This window comes from Eretmochelys imbricata, chromosome 1 (assembly GCF_965152235.1).
Source record: "Eretmochelys imbricata isolate rEreImb1 chromosome 1, rEreImb1.hap1, whole genome shotgun sequence".
Lineage (NCBI taxonomy): Eukaryota > Metazoa > Chordata > Testudines > Cheloniidae > Eretmochelys > Eretmochelys imbricata.
Genome location: NC_135572.1, coordinates 251,475,773 through 251,495,331, shown reverse-complemented (window position 1 = coordinate 251,495,331; position 19,559 = coordinate 251,475,773). Strand labels below are relative to the sequence as shown.

At 41.4% G+C, this 19,559-nt stretch overlaps 1 protein-coding gene across 3 annotated transcripts in view; it reads left to right on the top strand.

The window, feature by feature from the left end:
- TMTC1 (transmembrane O-mannosyltransferase targeting cadherins 1) overlaps positions 1-19,559 on the top strand; it is a 172,703-nt gene that overhangs the window by 103,210 nt on the left and 49,934 nt on the right. For all 3 annotated transcript variants that reach the window (XM_077827630.1, XM_077827624.1, XM_077827617.1), the window contains 2 exons: positions 9,503-9,670; positions 18,928-19,041. In XM_077827630.1, the coding sequence (XP_077683756.1) occupies positions 9,503-9,670; positions 18,928-19,041 (282 nt within the window). The remainder of the gene's footprint in view (positions 1-9,502; positions 9,671-18,927; positions 19,042-19,559) is intronic.

Genomic DNA, 19,559 nt, shown 5'->3' with positions numbered 1-19,559 from the left:
TGTATATGTACAGCACCTGGATGCATGTTACAGGTGCTTAATAAAAATCCAGTAAAACTGGAATAATTTCAGACAATGAGGAAATCTGAAAACATATGTTGCCTAGCGACGAATATGTGCAGCTGAGACTTGGAAACTTGTAATAAGTTTTTAAAAGCAGAAAATTGCACATGTTCATGTTGTCAGTCAGTACTGACCTCAGACTCCATCCCCTCACAATGCTATTCTCAGTACTCTCTGAAGAGTAGCAAAATAAAAATGTGTAGTTAATTGGTGTGATGCACAAAGTGGTTAAACTTAATTTGGAGTAGCTTCAAAGCAAGGTTTAAAAGAACAAAATGGAGTCATCTAAAGTAAGTGCTGAAAATCAACAAGGTTAGTAGCCATAGAGAAATCCTCCTGGGTGAACTGTCAAAGTTAACTGCAGTTTCTGTTCTCCATATGTTTTTAAAATAATCCTTTTATTCTGCTTATAGACACTATACTGATCCAGTAGCCCTCACATGTCCTGACATACTGTTTTTAGATGGATCTTTTCCTAATTGATATGTAGGGGTCAAAATTCTTATCTCAGTTCCACTGGTTTACATCTGGAGTAACTCCATTGAAAATCAGTGGATTTTCTCCAGATTTACACCTATATAATCTGGATTAGAATGCACTGGAAAAGAAACACAAAGATTTTAAGATCCTGAAAATTCTTTCATTTTTTTTTTTTGGCGGGCGGGCGGTCATCTTTCACAGATAGTTTCTTCCACTCAGCTTTACAACCCAGCTTCCACTGGTTAAACATATCAGTACTTCTCCTAGATTGTCCAGAAAGGTCACTGCAAAGCAACACAAGTTGTCTGCTCACTGGTAGAGGCTGGGACTTGCTTACCCCTGCCCCAAATTTTTTATTTTGTGTTCCAAATAGTTCTAATATTAATGGAACCACCTTTGACCAGTGTGCCAAGGCTAATAGAAGTATATTAAAACTTATTATTTATTAAATACCTAGCTCTTTAGATCAGTAGACCTCAATGTGCTTTACAAAGGAGGTAACTCTTACAGGGTACTCGCAAATGTGCAGCTTGCTATAACAGAATGTAATGACAATCTACCTTTGGGGTGCGGCAATAGCTACCCTGTCTCAAAGGAAGCAACGTAATCAAGAAACAAGTGCAACAAAACCACTCCTAATGTTTGATGTAAACTGGTGCAGGGTGATGCCAGAGATAGAGGGAAAATGTTTAAAGCTCTGGCTTCTGAAATTAGACACAGTGGTTAAAGAAAAGAGTATGAGTTATTAGATATAATTACTGAACACTGAATGAGTAGGCTGCAACTCTTACATATCTGCACTCTGGCTCGTATTTAAACCCCGCAATTTGTCTTTTACACCCTGGGAAATGTGGCATTCCTGTCATCTCATTCCTCTCTTGTTTGTGCCTCGCTGCAGTGCACATGCTCACAAGGGAAGTGCTGTTAACAAATTGCAGAAATTATAGAAGAAAATCATTCATCCCACAACCCTCTGAGTGAATTCTGCCAAAATGTACATGTGAATGGTGCACAACGGTTGCCTACTAAGTGTAGCCCTGACTTCGTTATAACTGAGGACATTCCTAAGATACCACTTTTGTACAGCAAGAGACCACAATGCCAGGAGTCAGGAAACTGTCAACATGTTGATGCATGTGCCAAATAGGAAGCTCCTATGTATACCCCCCTGCAGGGTTGAGGAATTTGTGTAGCTGCTGGTTTTCCCGTAATGAGTGTTCTCATCCTGAACCTGTGGAAAAGCTATTAAACATTAAATTGCGTTCCTACTTAGAGAGCTCCTTCAGATTTGAGTCTGTGTGCAGGATTGTGGTGGGGCTTTCACAGTTGGAAATGGTCACTGTTTCATTACTGCAGTTGGCTGTATCTTACCCCAAAGAGAAAGCAAAATCTGTTTTGGTTTGATTTTTAAATAATCTGATTGGAAACTAGGGCTGGGTGGGAGAAGGGATATTAACTTCAAAATAAAAACAGCTGGTGCTTTTCTCTTAAATAACTGTTTTGGAAAACCACTGTTCAATCCAAATGATTATGGTCAGCACAAAGATCCATTAAGATAAAGACAAAACCTGGCAAAAAAACATTAGAATGGTGGCGGGGTGGATCCTGTCTGTGTGTGTGCATGGCAAGAGAGATTTTTTTTCTTCAGAAGTAGAAATACTGCCAAAATTTTTTTTTGCTGGAAAATGGCTTTTTGATGAAACAGAGTTTTTTTGCAAAAAGTCCATTTTCCCCTCAAAATATTTTGTGAGGGAGGGGAAAAAAATTTCCAACCAGCTTTAATGTTAAGGGCAAAATTATCCCCTCTGCCAGAGTGGGTAGCCAAGTTAGTATATGTGAGGGGAAAAGAGCACAGGGAACCACTAACTTACCCTCTCACTGTCCCCTCACCACCCATCCCCATGCCAGAATTAGGGCAGAACTCCTCCATAGTGCTTAAGGCACAGCTGCAAGTTATAGCTATATATGCTGACTTGCACATAGGGGCAAAATTTTCCAACTTGAAAGTATAAAGTCAGTTGCCTGAATTAGTAGCCTGATGTTTTCTCAGCTCCAGTTGAAGATAATGTGAGCTGGGAATGCTCAGCATCTCTTTTAAGCAGGATCAGGAGCCTAATTTTGGATTTAAGGGCAAAATTTTCAGAAGCACTTAAGTGAAACAGGAGCCGAAGTCTCATTGATTTTCTGTGTGCACCTAAGTTTTAAGTATTTTTCTAGAGGTTGGGTCTGTGTGGGTGTAGGAGCATACCTGCTCATGGTGGTGCAACCCTCATAATAAATTACAGAGCCCCTTGATAAATTATATTCATCAGGAACCTTAAGCTGCTTCACCTGTACTCTGCTTAGCAATTCATCTCTGCCTGGACAGTTTCTAACATTCCAAAACTCTGAGCACGGTCAAACTCCAATACATTTAAAAAAAAATCTGAAAAATGTTTCTTTCTGTCCTCACTAACTGTGGAATTCCCACTCTACCCTCCCCAGGTTCCACTGTCCTGAAGTACAGGACAGGGAATATTCAATCAAGGACTAGTAACTGGTTTAAGGTTTGATATCTCATGATGAGCAATCAGTGCTCATTTCCATTACAGCATGCTGTTATTGTAGCCATGTTGGTCCCAGGCTATTACAGAGGCAAGGTGGGTGAGGTAATATATTTTAGGTGGCCTGAAGAAGAGCTCTCTATAAGCTGTTAGCGAAAGACACATTTCAAGAAGTTGGTCCAACAGAAGTTATTACCTCACTCACCTTGTCTCTGTATTTCCATTACAGAAACCCGGTTGGGAATTCATTATGCTAGCACTGTACAAACATATGAAGACAAACCCCAGCACCAGGAGCTTCCAGTTTAATTTAAGATAAAACACAACTGGTGGAACAAACAAGTGTTTGTGAGAAATGTGGTGGCATGGGAGGAGAATGGTTAACAGTAGTATAAGCATTGCTTTTGATAGGATAGCTGTGTGCGCAGTTTGTAGAAGTTTGTTTGTCTGTTTTTAATGGATACAAATAACCAGATTATTAAATATTAAATTTAATGGATATTAAATAACCAGACTACTAGTAGTCTCAGCTCCCCACCTGCTTCCCTGTTAACTTCTGGCAGGGTGCTATAGGCATCACGGTGGAAATTAATCTTAAGGAGGGATGTGCAAAAGGCTAAAGGTAGTGGGGTTAAGGATTAGTGGGAAGGAATGTTCCACAAATAAAGGGTGGCATGGGAGAAAACATATAAGTGCTTGTGGCAACAATGGATTTGTTAGTGTTCAAAGGTATTTCATACTGCTTGCTCTGTAAAAGAACCTGAGTTAGAAACTTTAAATCCAAACCCCTGAAATAAGCAATACTGGGTATGAAATAACCACTAAGAAAAGCTGTGTGATGAGATGTGACTGTAACAGACCGCTCCAATGAAAAGTCTGTGACAAGATAATGGGAGCTCATCTTTCTCCAGCCATTTTTGTTGTTGTTTGGTGAACAGAGATAGAACATTGTTGTCTGTACTTTTATATCAAACTCTTATGATTTTTTTAAATATAAAAGCCTCAAATAAATGCTCTGTTTCAAATTGTTTTTTGTTTGTTTTGGATGCACTTCCTAATACAGATACATTCATTACAGTGTAGTTACAGAACAGTCCTAGTTTGTTACAGTTGCCACTAATTCATTTAACTGGAAGCTATATTTAAAGCCTACATTACTTAGTATTTCCCCTTTTAGTCTCATACTTAATACATGTATTATTTTGTAGAATTCTGGTACACAGCCACATTGCTGTTATAGTGTAATTACTATGAAGTTATACTTTGTGATGTATGTATTTGTTACAAAAAGCTACAATCAGAAGTTAAATTATACGGGTGCACTTGATTTATAGTGTAGCTTTGAATTACCTTCCCCCTGCATTCTTATGGAGGTACAAGGAATTTTTGGGTAGATAATTCAAAGTCCTGATGCAAGTTCAATGTATGTCTCTGGAACTCTCTATGTGGTAATTAGGGCACCTGGCTGGGGCTCAGGAGACTTGGTTTCTAGTCCCAGTTCTGCCACTGGCCTGCTAGATGACCTTGGGCAAGTCACTTCCTTTCCCAGTGCCTCAGTCTCCCCATCTGTAAAATGAAAATAATCATGCTGTCCTCGCTTGTAATGTACTTTGAGATCTGTGAATGAAAAGCACTATGTAAGAACTACTAGGAGGTGTTATAATGTAACTATAGTTCCCACCTTATCGTTCCCACTTGATAGTTCCCACCGTATTTTGAAATGAACCCTTATTTCTGTGTAATACTACATTTATCCATGTAACTACCACGAAGCTTAATCAAAAGTATATAAAAAAGCCTCTTCCCAGCAGCTGTATAAACGGTCATACAGCTGTATCTGTATTCAGCACAAGCATACTGAAGACTGCTGGTGAGAACAAGAGTATATCAGCATTTCCCAATAGCTGGGAACTGGGTCCGTCCTGCTTCTCCCCTCCTGTAATATGAGCTAATGAAACTGTCTGATATTTCCCAGATGTTTCCACTTGTTCTCTGGGCACGTGCAGTAGGCTGTTTGGAGAAGCTGTGTGCCTAAAACTGCAAAGGTGAAAGGATCTTCCTTTTGATACTTCGTGATAAAGAAATTCAACTAAATAATGTTCACGTTAAATAGGTAATTCCCTGGGCAGAATTAAACTGCTGAAAGACAATATATCAATCAGAGTGGAAACTGTCTGCAGGTTTTTTGGGGAGTTTCTTGTTGGCCTGATTATTGAGATTAACTTTTCAGAGACTTGAAAATGCAGTTCAGTCACCATATGGACTGGATGTTTTAGCTCAATAGAAGCACCAGATATTCAATTTGTATCTGCAAATGTCTTTTTGCAATTAATGCAAACAGAAATAGTGTCAATTCAATAAACATAGTGCAAAAAGTTTATGGAAAATGCAACTAAGAAAAGTAACAGTAATGTATTGCAACAAATTAGAAGCATAAAATAAGCATTCAAATCCACCTCTGAAAAGGGTAGGTATTACAAAAATATCGTATCCAGGGTATACTTGAATGCTGATATTGCAGCTGGTATTTATTTATTTATTTTTTTGTTTCTATTTGTTTTGCAGTGGTTGCACAGAGCTATTGCAGTGCTTATATTTTGTGCTTTTGGGAGGTGCTTCCCCCCCGTCCCCCGTTTCTGAAAAAAGTTGCAGTGTGAATTTCAATGCTAAATATTCTGTTTCCTAAGTTCTTTTCCAGGGTTTTTCACTTTTTAAGGAAATGTTTGACATTTAGAAAGCTATTTTAGATGACTTCTGTGTAGTTTTATTTCAGAAGTGAATTTTTGAAAAAAAGATGGTTGTAGTTGCTAACAATCTGACCCTGAAGATTTTATGACTCTCAATGCTCCAGGTTAAATTGTATCTGGAGATCTGGCTACAGTGCATTTGTCCATCCTGAGACACAGGTAAAGCATCTTTCCAGTTTGTTATATAGAAAGGACCTTAACCATGTTTACAAACCATGCTAAAGTCTCCATTCAGGAACGTGGGAAGTTCATATCTGTGCAGTAAGGCTTGAATTCTGCAGACAGTGTACACATGCTTAATTTTAAGTACAGAAGTAATCCCACTGAAGCCAAACTTCAGTTTAAGCATGTATCTAGGTGTTGGTAGCACTAAGGTAAATTGGAACAATCATGTTATTGCATCCCCTGCCACAGTTGTGCGTGTAGTATAGACAAGCCCACAGTCATGTTAATGGGTCTACTCACATGAGTAAGCATTACTCATATGATATGGGCGCCTCTATACTAAAAGCCCTACCAGTGTAAGTTGGCATAGTGAGGAGTGTCTGTTTCCAGATGGTTTTTTGATTGTACCCATAGCCCACGCACTGTTTCGTAACAATGATCCAGGGATACATTGGCAGGGGGAAGCAGGAGAGAGGAAAACACTTGTATCTTCTGAGTGCTGATGAGGCAAACTTGCTTCACCCACAAATCAAGCTTCACCCACTGGAGATGCCAAAAAACCCAGAGAAGAGCAGAGAGGGCCATACATGTCCTGTAAAAAGCAGAATTCAGATAGTACCGCCTCCTGGGCATTGAAGCGTCACTAAAAGGGAACTAAGTCAAAGAGCAGAGCTCTTACATGTATCTAAATCCCATAGAAAGGGAACCAAGTCCACGGAACTCAGCAGATCACACACAGTCATATTTAGGACATCTGCACAGTGTATGGTGCCTGGCATCTCAAGAGGGCAGAGCTTGAGAAATCTGAAATTAAACACATTAGGAACTCCTCAGAAACCTGCATGTTCCATTCTGATTTATATATTGATGTTTCCCGTACTATTTCTTCCACTGGGATTACAAGGGGAGAATTTTTTTACATGATTTCCCTCACCACAAAGCAGTTTAAAAGGGACGATCCTTTCCTCTTAGGCATTTTAGGCACAATCCATGTGGGTATGTGAACTTGCTCTCTGTGCTGGCTGGAAAACAAGGGGAGAGTTCTCAGAGCTGTAGATTTCCTGTGTTTCCAGGTAAACATACTTAATTGTGATGGGTGAGAATGAGGATGTGGTAGCTACTGGGAACAGCTTTCCTTTCCTTTATGGATAGACTACACAGCGCTGCAATGCCCCCCTGAGTGCAGCAAGTTTCAGCGCTGTAAAGCACCAGTGTAGGTAATGCACCGGCACTGGGAGCTGCGCTTCTCATGGAGGTGGTTTCTTTAGAGTGCAGGGAGAGCTCTCTCCCAGCGCTCTGCTGCAACTACACAAGCTACGTTAAAGCCCTGCCATGGCAGCACTTTAACGTCTCCAGTGTAGACTAGCCCTAACTTTCGTTCCAGAATGCTCTACTTTGTTTTCTCTTCTGAGAAGCTACGTGGACTTGGACAGAGTATAGGTCTTCATTATTAAATGATTTCTTTTCATGTGTCATTACATGTGCAGGTCCGTGAATGTATGTAGGAAATGGAATGTTTTCCTGAAAATTCCATGTAATTACCAGAATGTTAAGAAAGCAATTAAAGATGCTCCATTCCCAGCTCAGACATATATAGCATAATAGAGTCTAATTGCATACTTAAGTACTTGAATCAGTTTGGTAGTACACAGGAATAAGGGTTCACTTGCAAATATGGGAGCTATTTGACCATTGCATATACAAACCCATGTAAGCACACAGGAAAGTGAATCTGAAAATTCCATCCAATAGCAGAGGTCAGGCAATTCAAATATATTATAGTATAAACTATGTAATTAAACTTCAGAGTCTTGGATTTTATAGTAAATATGTGTATCAAAAAGTATATCTTCGTAGTTGTTACATTGGTGTTACCATGGCGTTTGTGTACCAGGATTCTTTAAAAAAAATTAGTGGTAATTACATGTAACAAATAAGAACTGTACTGTAAATACAGTGTAACCACACTGTAGTTAATATATATGCATGATGAAGTATATCTCACATCTCTACTTTTGCCATTAGCACTTCTTTTTTTAGCAATTCTAAACATTATGGGCCCAGTTATTATCATTATTTATATTATGGTAGCATGAAGAGGCTGCAGTCAAGACTGGGGCACTATTGTACTAGGTGCTATACAAACACCTAGTAAGAGACAGTCTTTTCCTCCAGATTCTGCCACCTTCAGGTTGAATAGCACCTTACTTAGGGCTTGTCTACACTGGCAATTAACAGCGCTGCAACTTCCTCACTCGGGTGTGAAAAAACACCCCCCTGAGTGAAGCAAGTTTCAGCGCTGTAAAGCACCAGTGTAGACAGTGCACCAGCGCTGGGAGCTGCGCCCCTCGTGGAGGTGGGTTTTTTTAGAGCGCTGGGAGAGCTCTCTCCTAGTGCTGCACCGCGACCACACAAGGCATGTTAAAGTGCTGCCAAGGCAGAGCTTTAGGATTGCCGGTGTAGACTAGCCCTTAGTTAGTCTGATTCTTACAGAGTAAGATACTATTTAAGGCCTTGTCTACGGGGATAAGTCGACCTAAATTACTCTACTCCAGCTACGTGAATAACATAGCTGGAGTCGACATAACTTAGGTAGATTTACTGCAGTGTCTACACCACGCTTCTTTGATGGGAGATGCTGTCCCATTGACTTACCTTACTCTTCTAATTCCGGTGGAGTACTGGAATCGACTGGAGAGCGCTCTGCGGTCAATTTAGTGGGTCTTCACTAGACCTGCTAAATCGACCTCCGCTGCGTCAATCGCAGCAGCCTCAATCCCCGGTAAGTGTAGCGTGGAGGTTAGTGAGAGTGAAGGTGGCAGAATGGGCTTTATATATGTCATTGTTCTCAATGTCAACCATAGTCTGGTATCATTAATGTTACAGCACTCTTACGGTATCACTCATATTATACATCTGTAATTTATGTAAGCTTCCAAAATAATAATTACATTTAAATTTCTACATGTAAGAGGGGAATAATCTGTGCACAGGACCTAAAAACCATGAACTCCTGACTTCTAATCCTGCAGTGGCCTTGGATAAATTACTCAATCTCTTTTGTTCAATTTCCCCATCAGTAAAATGGGCATCAGAAAAGCTACCTGGCAGAGGTGTTTTGAGAATTCATTAGTTTGTGAAGCACTTTTCAGTTGTAATCTTCTGTATTCTTGCAAAGGATTGTGTTATACTTTCTAAGATTTTTGGTTAAGAAAAATAACCTGCCTTTCACATATAGTGCCATATACACATAAGTACTGTTGTGCTATGTGGTACTATGTTTATTACTGTATTTATAGTTGATGGGTGTATAATTTAGAGCTTGTCAATTCATAGAAGTTGTAAATAGATTTCGGGGGGGGGGAAGAGTTTGAATTTGTTTCCCTGAAAAATGAAGTTAGCTTAAAAACTATTATTGGGCAAGAGATAAAAATGCTGAAATCTTGTACATGAAGTATAATACTGGAAATAGCAACTTTCCCCCCCTCCTGTTTGTTTTTCCAGTATGGGGTACTGTATCCTTTTTGTCCATGGTTTGAAAAAGCTCTGTGCCTGGTTAAATAGATGGGGAACTACTGCCCTGACCCTCTCTGCTTTGCTGCTGCTGCTGCTGTTCTCTTGGAAAACTGTGAAACAGAATGAAATCTGGTTGTCAAGAGAATCCCTCTTCAGGTATGATCAGCCATAGGAAAACATTTGCTATCTCTCTATCTTTAAATTTATTTGTAAAGAATCAAGAAATACATGGCATGTTATTGTTGCATGGAACAAATCATTTTTATTAAGTAAAAGGAATAATTCTACTATTATGTTGTTGCTTGCCATTTTTATATAGTGCCAAAAAGTGCATGTTTTTAATAGAGAGAAGGAAGACAAGGTTCCTGCCCTGAGGATCTAGTAGTTCAGATTATACATTTTAAATATAATATGTGCTCTAAAAGAGAGGGGTGGGTAGAGGAATTTTACATAAAACTAACATAAAGAGCAATATTTTAAAATGAAATTATTACTAACAAAAAAAGTCAAAGCAGTTTTTGTGGGCAGATTTGAACATTCCCCTGCAGCACCATGACCCAAACTGGATTATGCTAAAGCAGGGGGTCTCAACCAGGTCTGGGAGGTGTGTGTCCTGAAACTTCTTTCAGTTATGAGGTTGCAGTCCGGAAGATATTGACAACCACTGTGCTATGGTGTGAGAACCAGAAAGTGAAACTGCCTGGAAATAAAAGTGACATGAACTCTTCAAGCTGAGTGAAATGCAAAATGTAAACAAAAGGAATACTGAGAAGGAAATGTGATCTTTAACATTCTTTCTGGTTAAGTAGGCTACATTTTTATTAGTAACACAGAGAAAGAAATATGTCTTTGTGGGATTGTTTTGTTTTTGTTTCTCAAATAAAGTAAATGGAACACTGCTGAGGAGACTGAAAGGTTTTATAAAGGATAAAAGGAAGAAAATGACTTACCGGTAATTATTTTCTCACCTAATATCTAAAACCATTGTGCAAACACTGATATCAACACTGTATCTGCATATGAACAAACTTTGATTTTGCAAATACGACTATTTTTTTAGACATTTTAGTTTAAAAAGAAAAACCCAGCAAAATTTTTGACTCAGTGATAATTATTGCTGTGCCTTTATTTAAAAAATACTATCATATTCTGTAGGTATGGTTCAAAACATGGTAGTAACACCACTGGAAAGATGTAGAATGTATTTTAGAAAAACTTTTATAATGGTAGAAAGTAGGGCTGTCAGTTTAATTGCAGTTAACTGACGCAATTAACGCAAAAAAATTCATCAAGATAAAAAAATGTATTGCAGTTAATCGCAGTTTTAATTGCACTGTTAAACAATAGAATACCATTTGAAATTTATTCAATATTTATGGATCTTTCTCTGCATTTTCAAATATATTGATTTCAATTACAACACAGTATACAAAGTAGACAGCACTCACTTTATATTTGTATTCAGTTTTGTTGGCAAACTTATTAAATTTACTTCCTGATGCTTTTTCAGCAATTGTCTAGTTGTGAGGGCATCATGGTAATGCAGGTGATTTATACATCAATTGTTTAACTTGATTTTCAGAGCTATTCACCAGAGCAAAGTTTCATTTTCTCATTATTAATGGGGATGACATTACTGCTAAACCTTTTTATATATGCCATGCTATAGAAGCAGATGGAGCTTTGTTAGAGAGATATTTTTGAAAGATATGGAATAGGAGCTGCTTCAGTATAACACAATTCATTGCCTATCTCCTAAAACACGTTTACCTCTTAAACAATGGAAACCATGGTGATGAGATCCTGGGCTCAGATGCCAACTCATTTTAAGCACTGGATTTCAGTCCAAACCTTCCAGGGTTAATGCCAACAATTCAAAAGAAAGCCCTTGCCTTGCAGTTTGGCAGACTCTCTTCCTTTTGAAGGGGAGGAGACTGTAATTACTTGTTTGGTGGTCATAAAATCACCTTGTAGCAACTGCACTTGAGATGGATTCAAGAGATATTGTTGACTGGATAGACAGTTTTTCCCCGCTCTTTCTGAGAAACAAAGAACTCCTGGACTATTTCATGTGCAGAATTAATAAGCTGAATTCGTTCCTAGTTTAACTGGATTGAATTCATTGGGGTTACATTAGCACTGAGGCATCTATTCCTGCCTGACAGTCTTCCAATTTGTAATATTTGCTCATAGAACACATGCAACCATGTTGTCAGTGTGGTTTCAGCAGCCCAATGACTTGTGGTTTATATACTTGCTCTTCAAAACTGCACTGTTCTAATCTGCTGAGTAGATGGTGGTGCACATGCTCCTGGCATCTGCACCCCTTTGAATGGAGATGCAAGCACGAGTTTTGGCTTTTCTTTCATTGTGATCATGAGTGTGTCCATATGTGCAGAGATGGCTGGGCCGGGAGAGACACTGCCAACCTTGATTTGGTTGCCAAAGCAGATCTACCATTGGCAGCATTTGGAAGAGGCAAAGAAAACCACAAGAACTTAAGATAATGGGGACCTGGCCCCCTTCCACTTTATTCTCAAAGAAAATGCTGTTTTAGTATTCTGAGAAGGTGGAAGATCAAGTCTCCTGCCTCCTAAATTCTTGTGATTTATGTTGCCTCTTTCCTTTGCTCTTAGTGGCCTAGGGAGCAGGCTCAGTACCTCTTCCTCCCTGTTGAATCTGCAGGCCAGCATAAATCATAGAATCATAGAATATCAGGGTTGGAAGGGACCTAGCAAGTAGACCTAAGCGAGCCCTAAAGCAAGTAGGTTTGAGACAACAAAGGCTCCCTCCCTGCTGCTTGCCAGAACTCCTCTGTCATCTCACTTCATGCTGTGGGTGGCCATCTTATGGATGTGGGGGCTACTCGGGGGCTGGAGATATTTGATAGCTGCTCCCTGGTCCTAGGGTGCTGGAGAGAGATCTTTGGGCTGAGGCTTGGTGAGAAGAGCTATGCAGTAGCATTAATAGGGAATGGAACTCTGGGATAAGAGTTCAGATTGGGCTTTTAGGGAACAGGAGCTGGGAGGGAAGTGAGAAAGGTGCATTGACAGGGAAATTCTGTCCTAGGAGAAAGTGGGGGAGAGGACTTTTGACTAGATTGGGTGAAGGGGAGACTGTCAATGAAGACACGGGAGAAAGGAAACAAAGAGAATGAATGCAGGGAGAACAGCAATAAGCCAAGAGGGAGAAGGCAGGGGGAGAAAGTGGGGAACAACAGGGGCCAATAAGAGGAAAAATAAAAGGGGAGCAAGGAGAGGAGGAGACGAGCACAATACAAACTTGCATGTGGGAAAGAGACAAACATCAACTGATTTGGTAGATGGTGTTTGTCTCTGTGCATAGGCACGCTTGCACGTTGTGGGGAGAGTCTTTCATATAATTCCTGTTTTCTCCATTCTCCTTTCTGTCTCCCATTTCAGCTTTTCATTAACTGTTGCTTTTTGTCATCTCATTTTGTGTGTCACATCTATTTTTAATTCCTCTCTGTCTTATCCTTGAATGGACTGTGGTTCTTTGGTTTTGGCCATTGAGGGAGACTGCCTCTATTATATACAGATTTCTCTAACCTGGTCAAGATGCACTTGAATGTACAACATTGTAATGGGCTGGCCTCCTTCAATGCACCCCTCATAGCGTAGGGTCACGCTACAGGCAGCCTGCTTCACTTTCCCTTCTTGGACTGTTTAAGCAACTTTTCTCCATTCCCATCCTTTCTCAGGTTCTGCTTTGTTAAAATAACAAACATCCAAAAGTCCTTACAAACAAAGGTTTTTCTTCCTCCACACCTTCCTGCCTGGGGGCTCTTCCTGCTTTGGCAGTCCACAGCTGGGCCCTACCTGGCTGGAGTCTCAGTCCTAACTCCCAGGACTCTCTGCTAGAGCCTGCTCGCTCCTAACAGTCTCTAAGACATGAGCATTCCCACTTTTCACTGTAGACTCTTTCTAGGGCAATCACCATGATCCCTTCCAGGTGTGGCTCATTCTGTAATTAGGGTTGCCTAGCCCCAATCCTCCAGGGGTGTAAGCCAGCCTGTTACAAACATGGTACCAATTAATCACATTACACTCATTTTTATCATATACTCAGGGTGAAATTCACCCGGGTGCATGTAGCAGTGCAAGGCTCAGGCACTGTTTGTGCTGGCCGTCTCTACACACAGATTAATTTTACCCACCGAGAGCATTCCTTCAATCACAAATGTTATAATGTTAGGAAACTGAGACAATATGCTATCTGAAGGTGTGGTGGCCAAATACAAAAATGCACTGTCACCACTGACATTAATTAACCTGGTGGTTTGCAACCTTCCACACAAAAAAAACAAGGATTGATGGATACCCCCATAAGGGTCATCAGAGCTCAGTGGGCCAAGAGGGGTCTAGACTCTGCTCCTCTTTGCTGTACTACCCTTCAATCAAGCTACCTAGTACTCTGTTGGGCTTTAGAACAGCAGTTCTCAACTCAGGGTCTACGAGCCCTTTCAAGGGGGCTGCGGGTCCCCGCGGTTGAAAACCAGAGCCTGAGCCCTAGCACCCATCAGGAGGCTGATGCCAGGAGGCATGGGGCTGAAGCCCTGATTTCTGGCACCCCCCACGGGGCTGAAGCTGGGAGGCACAGGGCTGAATCCCGGAGCCCCACGCTCTGGTGGTCCCTGTGGGGCAGAAGCCCTGAGCCCATGGGCAGAGTTGGAGACATGGAAGGCATTGCCTCCCCTAAACTGCAGCACAAGAGCATGGCAGTTTGGGGGCAGCTCCACACCTCATCCCCCCAGCCAGGTCAGAGGTGGGAAGCTGGAGCTGGGCAGCATGGAACAGCTGCTCATCTGGCTGGTGCCATGGAGCGGGCAGAGACAGCGTTTCCTTGTCTCCTGCTGGTGCCCCGGGTTGAAGCTGCTCCCCAACTCCAGCCCCTTTTGCTCATGCAGCAAGTAAGAGCTGCCTGGGTGGGGAGACCCCTCTGGGAACAGGGGGAGCCCTCCTGGCACACAGCCCCTAGCTACCCCCCTCCTGGCACCCTGAGCTACACCCATGCCTGAAGACAGCCCCTAGCTACCCCATCTGCACCGTGAGCTACTCCCCTTCCCGCACACAGACCCAGCAATCCCCTCTCTGCACTTTGAGCTACTCCCCTGCCTGCACACAGCCCCTAGCTATCCCCTCCCTGTAGACTAAGCTGTTTTCAAACTTTTTGAGCCAACCCCCCAGCTTTGAGTTATAATTTTTGGTTGCGTGCCCCCACTCCAAAACCCAGACAGGCTGGGTGCCCTGCTGAGGTGAGTCATGGGGTGGAGGTGGCACTCCCTCCCTGGACCCCACCATCTGGAGTTGGCCAAGCCCCACTGGCCCCTGGCCCCCCACAAATGGAAGTCAAACTATGCCTATACCCAAGGCCTCTGACCCAAGTCTCTCTCTCCCCTCCTTCCCCCCGGACCCTGGAGTTTTTATAGCATGTCAAGGGCGGGTCTCAGAGAGAAAAAGGTTGAGAACCCCTGCTCTAGAAAGTGTTTCCACATCATCCCCAACTTGGGAGAGTGCTTTAAATTGCAGGTCTGCTCTGAAAAGCAACTATGTAAAAATGGTTTTAGAGTAGCAGCCGTGTTAGTCTGTATCCACAAAAAGAAAAGGAGGACTTGTGGCACCTTAGAGACTAACCAATTTATTTGAGCATAAGCTTTCATGAGCTACAGCTCACTTCATCGGATGCATGCAGACTAACAAATTTATTTGAGCATGAGCTTTCGTGAGCTACAGCTCACTTCATTGGATGTCCGATGAAGTGAGTTGTAGCTCACAAAAGCTTATGCTCAAATAAATTTGTTAGTCTCTAAGGTGCCACAAGTCCTCCTTTTCTTTATGTAAAAATGATACTTTTTGTTTACGAGCAAATCTGTTTCCTGAATCACTAATTTAAATCTTTAAATCACTTTAGTCAGATAAAAAAGAAGAGGACAAAGCAATTCCTACTTTTTACTCCTGTTAATTCTGCAAAGAGTGAGTTGGCTTCTATTCCATTTGTGCATCATCAGCTGAATGTTTTCAGTTCCAAGCATTTTACGCTTGTGAAAATCAACGGTCTAGGGCTGCACATGTGTCACTGAGGGAATAATTGGCCTGGAGATCTTTTATTAGTGGCGATGATTCACAAAGCAGAAAGAACTCAGCACAGCTTGCCTCCCAGAGCCCAGGTTGGGTGTCCAGGACTGACGATAGAAAATCTTTTTGCTTATAAACTGAGCACAATTCATGTGGGCATCACTGAAAAGCATTAAAATGGTGCCCCAGAGAGGCTGACTTGTAAGAGTAGAACCTGTGCTTTAGGACAGAATGGGGGCTACTGAGAGAAGGTTGTTTCCAAGCATTGGCCAAGTAGGATTTGGTTAACGATGATGTTTGAAGTTGGGAGTGCTACTGGTAGTTAACAGGGTGTTTTATCCCACTAGGATGACTTGTAGCTTTATCTCCGAGAGGAAATATGTGCAAAATGGCTTGTATACATTTATCTTTCATTTATGACAGTTAAAGGTAGCAGGATAGTCAGCAGGGAAGAAAAGCCTCCTGAGAAGTGACTTTCATGCTCAGCGGATCTGTTTCTTTCTGGAGTTGGCTTGGTTACAATAAATTCTGAGACGGGAAAAAATTGGAAATGCATATTGGAAAAATGTGTGTGCAGTGGTGGGAGGGGGGCTTGGTGGGAACAGAAATGGAAAAACATTGTGTGCTGCTTTGTTGTTTATACTCCACCCTTTCCCATTTGGCTTTGGTTAGGAACATGATTGTTTCCTCTTTCAGTTAGAGAACAGTGTCCTGTTCTAATCAAGAACCACATTTCAGAAGCGTTATTTATTTACCTAGGCATTCATCCTACATGTACCTGGTGTAGTGTCTGTTCTTGAGGCAGTCAGTGAAACTGCTTATACTGTGTCATAAGCATTTGCAGGATCAGCCCATCAGCTTGGATATGAGAAGAATAAATAGGTCAACAAGAATTATTGGCTGAGCACAGAGGAATAAAGAACAAAAAAAGAGCACTAATACAAATATTATCCTTCCTTCCTATCCAACACGCAGACATATGGTAGAGAGAGAATGTTTATCTAGGGAGGTCTTAATAAATGGAACCATAGTGATTGATTAATTATACTTAAAGGGAAACTGTCAAAAGAAAAATACTATTTAAAAAATGCCTGTCTTACTAATAAAACTGTGGTTCATTAGAACTGAAATACGTAATGTACTTCTCACCACATATTCATTTTGCTGTGTTCGGGCTGGGACTATAATGAGCTCAATCACTCATCAGAGTTAGGCCACTGAATAGCTCTGAGATGGTAACAGTTTTGAGCCACTACCTATGTTTTCACATAAAACGTAGTCATTGATGTAATGATACAATTTCCATATAAGAATTAATACTCCAGTAATGCCCAGAATATTGTGAGTACTTAATAGCTCCCAAGCCAATGGAAATTAATGCAGCCATAGCATTCACACGTTACTTGCTGCTGGTGTATAATATCTTTGTAAAAACAACTATAGAGAATCATTCTCTTAAGAATAGCATCAATTAACTGATTTAGTTCAACAATTAGTCACAGAATGGCTTGTGCCTTAGTGCTTCCTGATAAATAATTTAGAAACACCTTATGGTTAGGAAACCAAACAAGTAGTGATTTTTAACTCTTTTATAGGCAAAGCACAGATCTGTTGTGCTGAACACTAAGTTACGGTGGATAAACCTGTGGAAGGGTTCTCCTTTCTACCATGCATGCGCATTCGTCTGCCTTTACTTCTCTCATCTCCACACACACTGATGCCATACTGCCCCATCCTCATTCCCACCAAAGTCCAATATGCTTTCTTCCCCTTTTTATCCAGGCCTCCTATGAGACATCTACAACTGCTCTTCTCCTGGTCCCATCCTGGCCTAATCCCATGACCTTTTACAGTGGTGTGGGTCTCAGAAGTAGCTCTTTAGTCTCTCAGGTGGACCAAGACTTGGCTTCTTCTTTGGAAACTAATACGTCAGTGCACTCTCAGATTGGAAAGGAGGAACAAGCCAAAGCCTGGCAGAAAGGCTGGAAATGTACTGATCTCTGCAATTGCTTACTATAGTTAGGAGGATCTGATCTGGTGGATGGGAAGAAGGAAGCAGCAGTAAAACAAGTGTACCTTAACCAAATTGTGTGAAAAGGAATAGGGCTGAGGTTTGAGCCAGTTCTTATTCTTTATGACATGAACCAATTCACCCATCTCTATTCCTAATAACCCTTAGAGATCCTCTGGATGTCTGGAAGCTATATTTCTCTGCTTTATGTAACAACAAGAGAGTGCCTAAGTTTCTAGCTCTTTGTAGGAGAAATGATTTATGATGCGTCTTCTGTTATTTCTTTTAGTGTCCAGCATCATTACAGCATTTCTCTTAGGGCATGTCTCCACTTACCTGGGGATTGACGCACAGCGTTTGATCCACAAGGGATCAATTTAGCGGGTCTAGTAAAGACGTGCTAAATCGACCGCCAGTCGCTCATCCGTTGACTCCGGTACTCCAACAGAACAAGAAGCATAAAGTAAGTCAACAGGAGAGTTTCTCCTGTTGACCCAGTGCGGTGTAGACACCGCAATAACTCGACCTAAGATACGTCGACTCCAGCTACATTATTCACGTAGCTAGAGTTGCGTAACTTAGGTTGCCTTATCCCGTAGTGTAGACCTAGCCTTAGAGTCGCACGGTTTTGCAGTCCTATGTAAATCTAGTCATCAAACAGCTGCTGAGTCATGCATTTTATTGATTTGGCAATGGGTGGGCATTTGTGTGTGTTTTTTTTCCTGTGTTCTAAGTGATAATGCCAATAGTTCAGCTCCTTCTCAGCCTCAGGTACACTCCGCTCAGTTTTTCTGCTGTTTATAAATACCTGTTCAAACCACTGTGCAGTGTGCATCATGCGTCCCCCTCTAGGGGCTGATTCAGACAGACTAGTTACCTACTGCCATGTCCAGCTAGTGGACTTAGGTCAAGATTTTTAAAAGTGACTAGTGATTTTGGTGCCTCGGTCTTTGGGTGCCCAACTTGAGAAGCCTTAAAAGGGCCCGATTTTCAAAAGTTGCTAAGTGCTTGCCCTCTACAAATCAGGCCCCTTCAGATGCTATAAATTGGACATCCAAAAATTGATGCACCTAAAATCACTAGTCATTTTTGAAAATGTAAGCATTAGTCCTTCAGCTCCAGCGGCAGAGGTCTTTGGTGCTAGAAACCCCATGCTTAATCCCTGGTGCTAGCCTGTGATGAGGATGTTGCATCTACACATGGATGTGTATACAAAACTGGATCTGTTTTGTATAGGCTGAAGCTCTGAATCTGTGGGCACCTGTCTTAACAGTTAACCTCTTTCCATTTTTTGTTCCCATTTGTAGGTCAGGTGTGCAGACTCTGCCCCATAATGCCAAGGTACACTACAACTATGCCAATTTTCTGAAAGACCAGGGTCGTAATAGCGAAGCCATCTATCACTACAAAACCGCCCTCAAGTAAGTTCCTTGAAACCACTATTAAGACTGTTTACTTAAACTTCCTCTTGTGGCACATGAAGTGTTGTGTTTTCTCTTTTCCTAACAATAGACACCTCCCTGGTAGCAGTTATGGTTTAACTTAAAAGCTCTTTGGCTTTCTCCCACTGTGTGTGTGCGCCTGTGAGAGAGAGTTAACTATGTGGCATTTCAAAGTTTCCATAGCTACACATTGAGTAGTGAGGTGTCATTTACCCGGCTGAATGTACACTGCTAAATGGGAGGGAGTTGCCATAGCTGTATTTGCAGGTGCTCAGGCCATTTATATTAATGGTGCATGTATGAAAAATACCAAGTCTGTAACCAGCAAGGTAGAGTAATGATAATACTTAACATTTATACAAAGCTTTACATCTTCAAAGCACCATCTAAACACTGACTATTAATTTATCCTCAGAACATCCCAGCTTGGTAGGTGGGTAAATAGTATTATCCCCATTTTACAGATGGAGAAACTAAAACAGCAAGATGAGTTGACT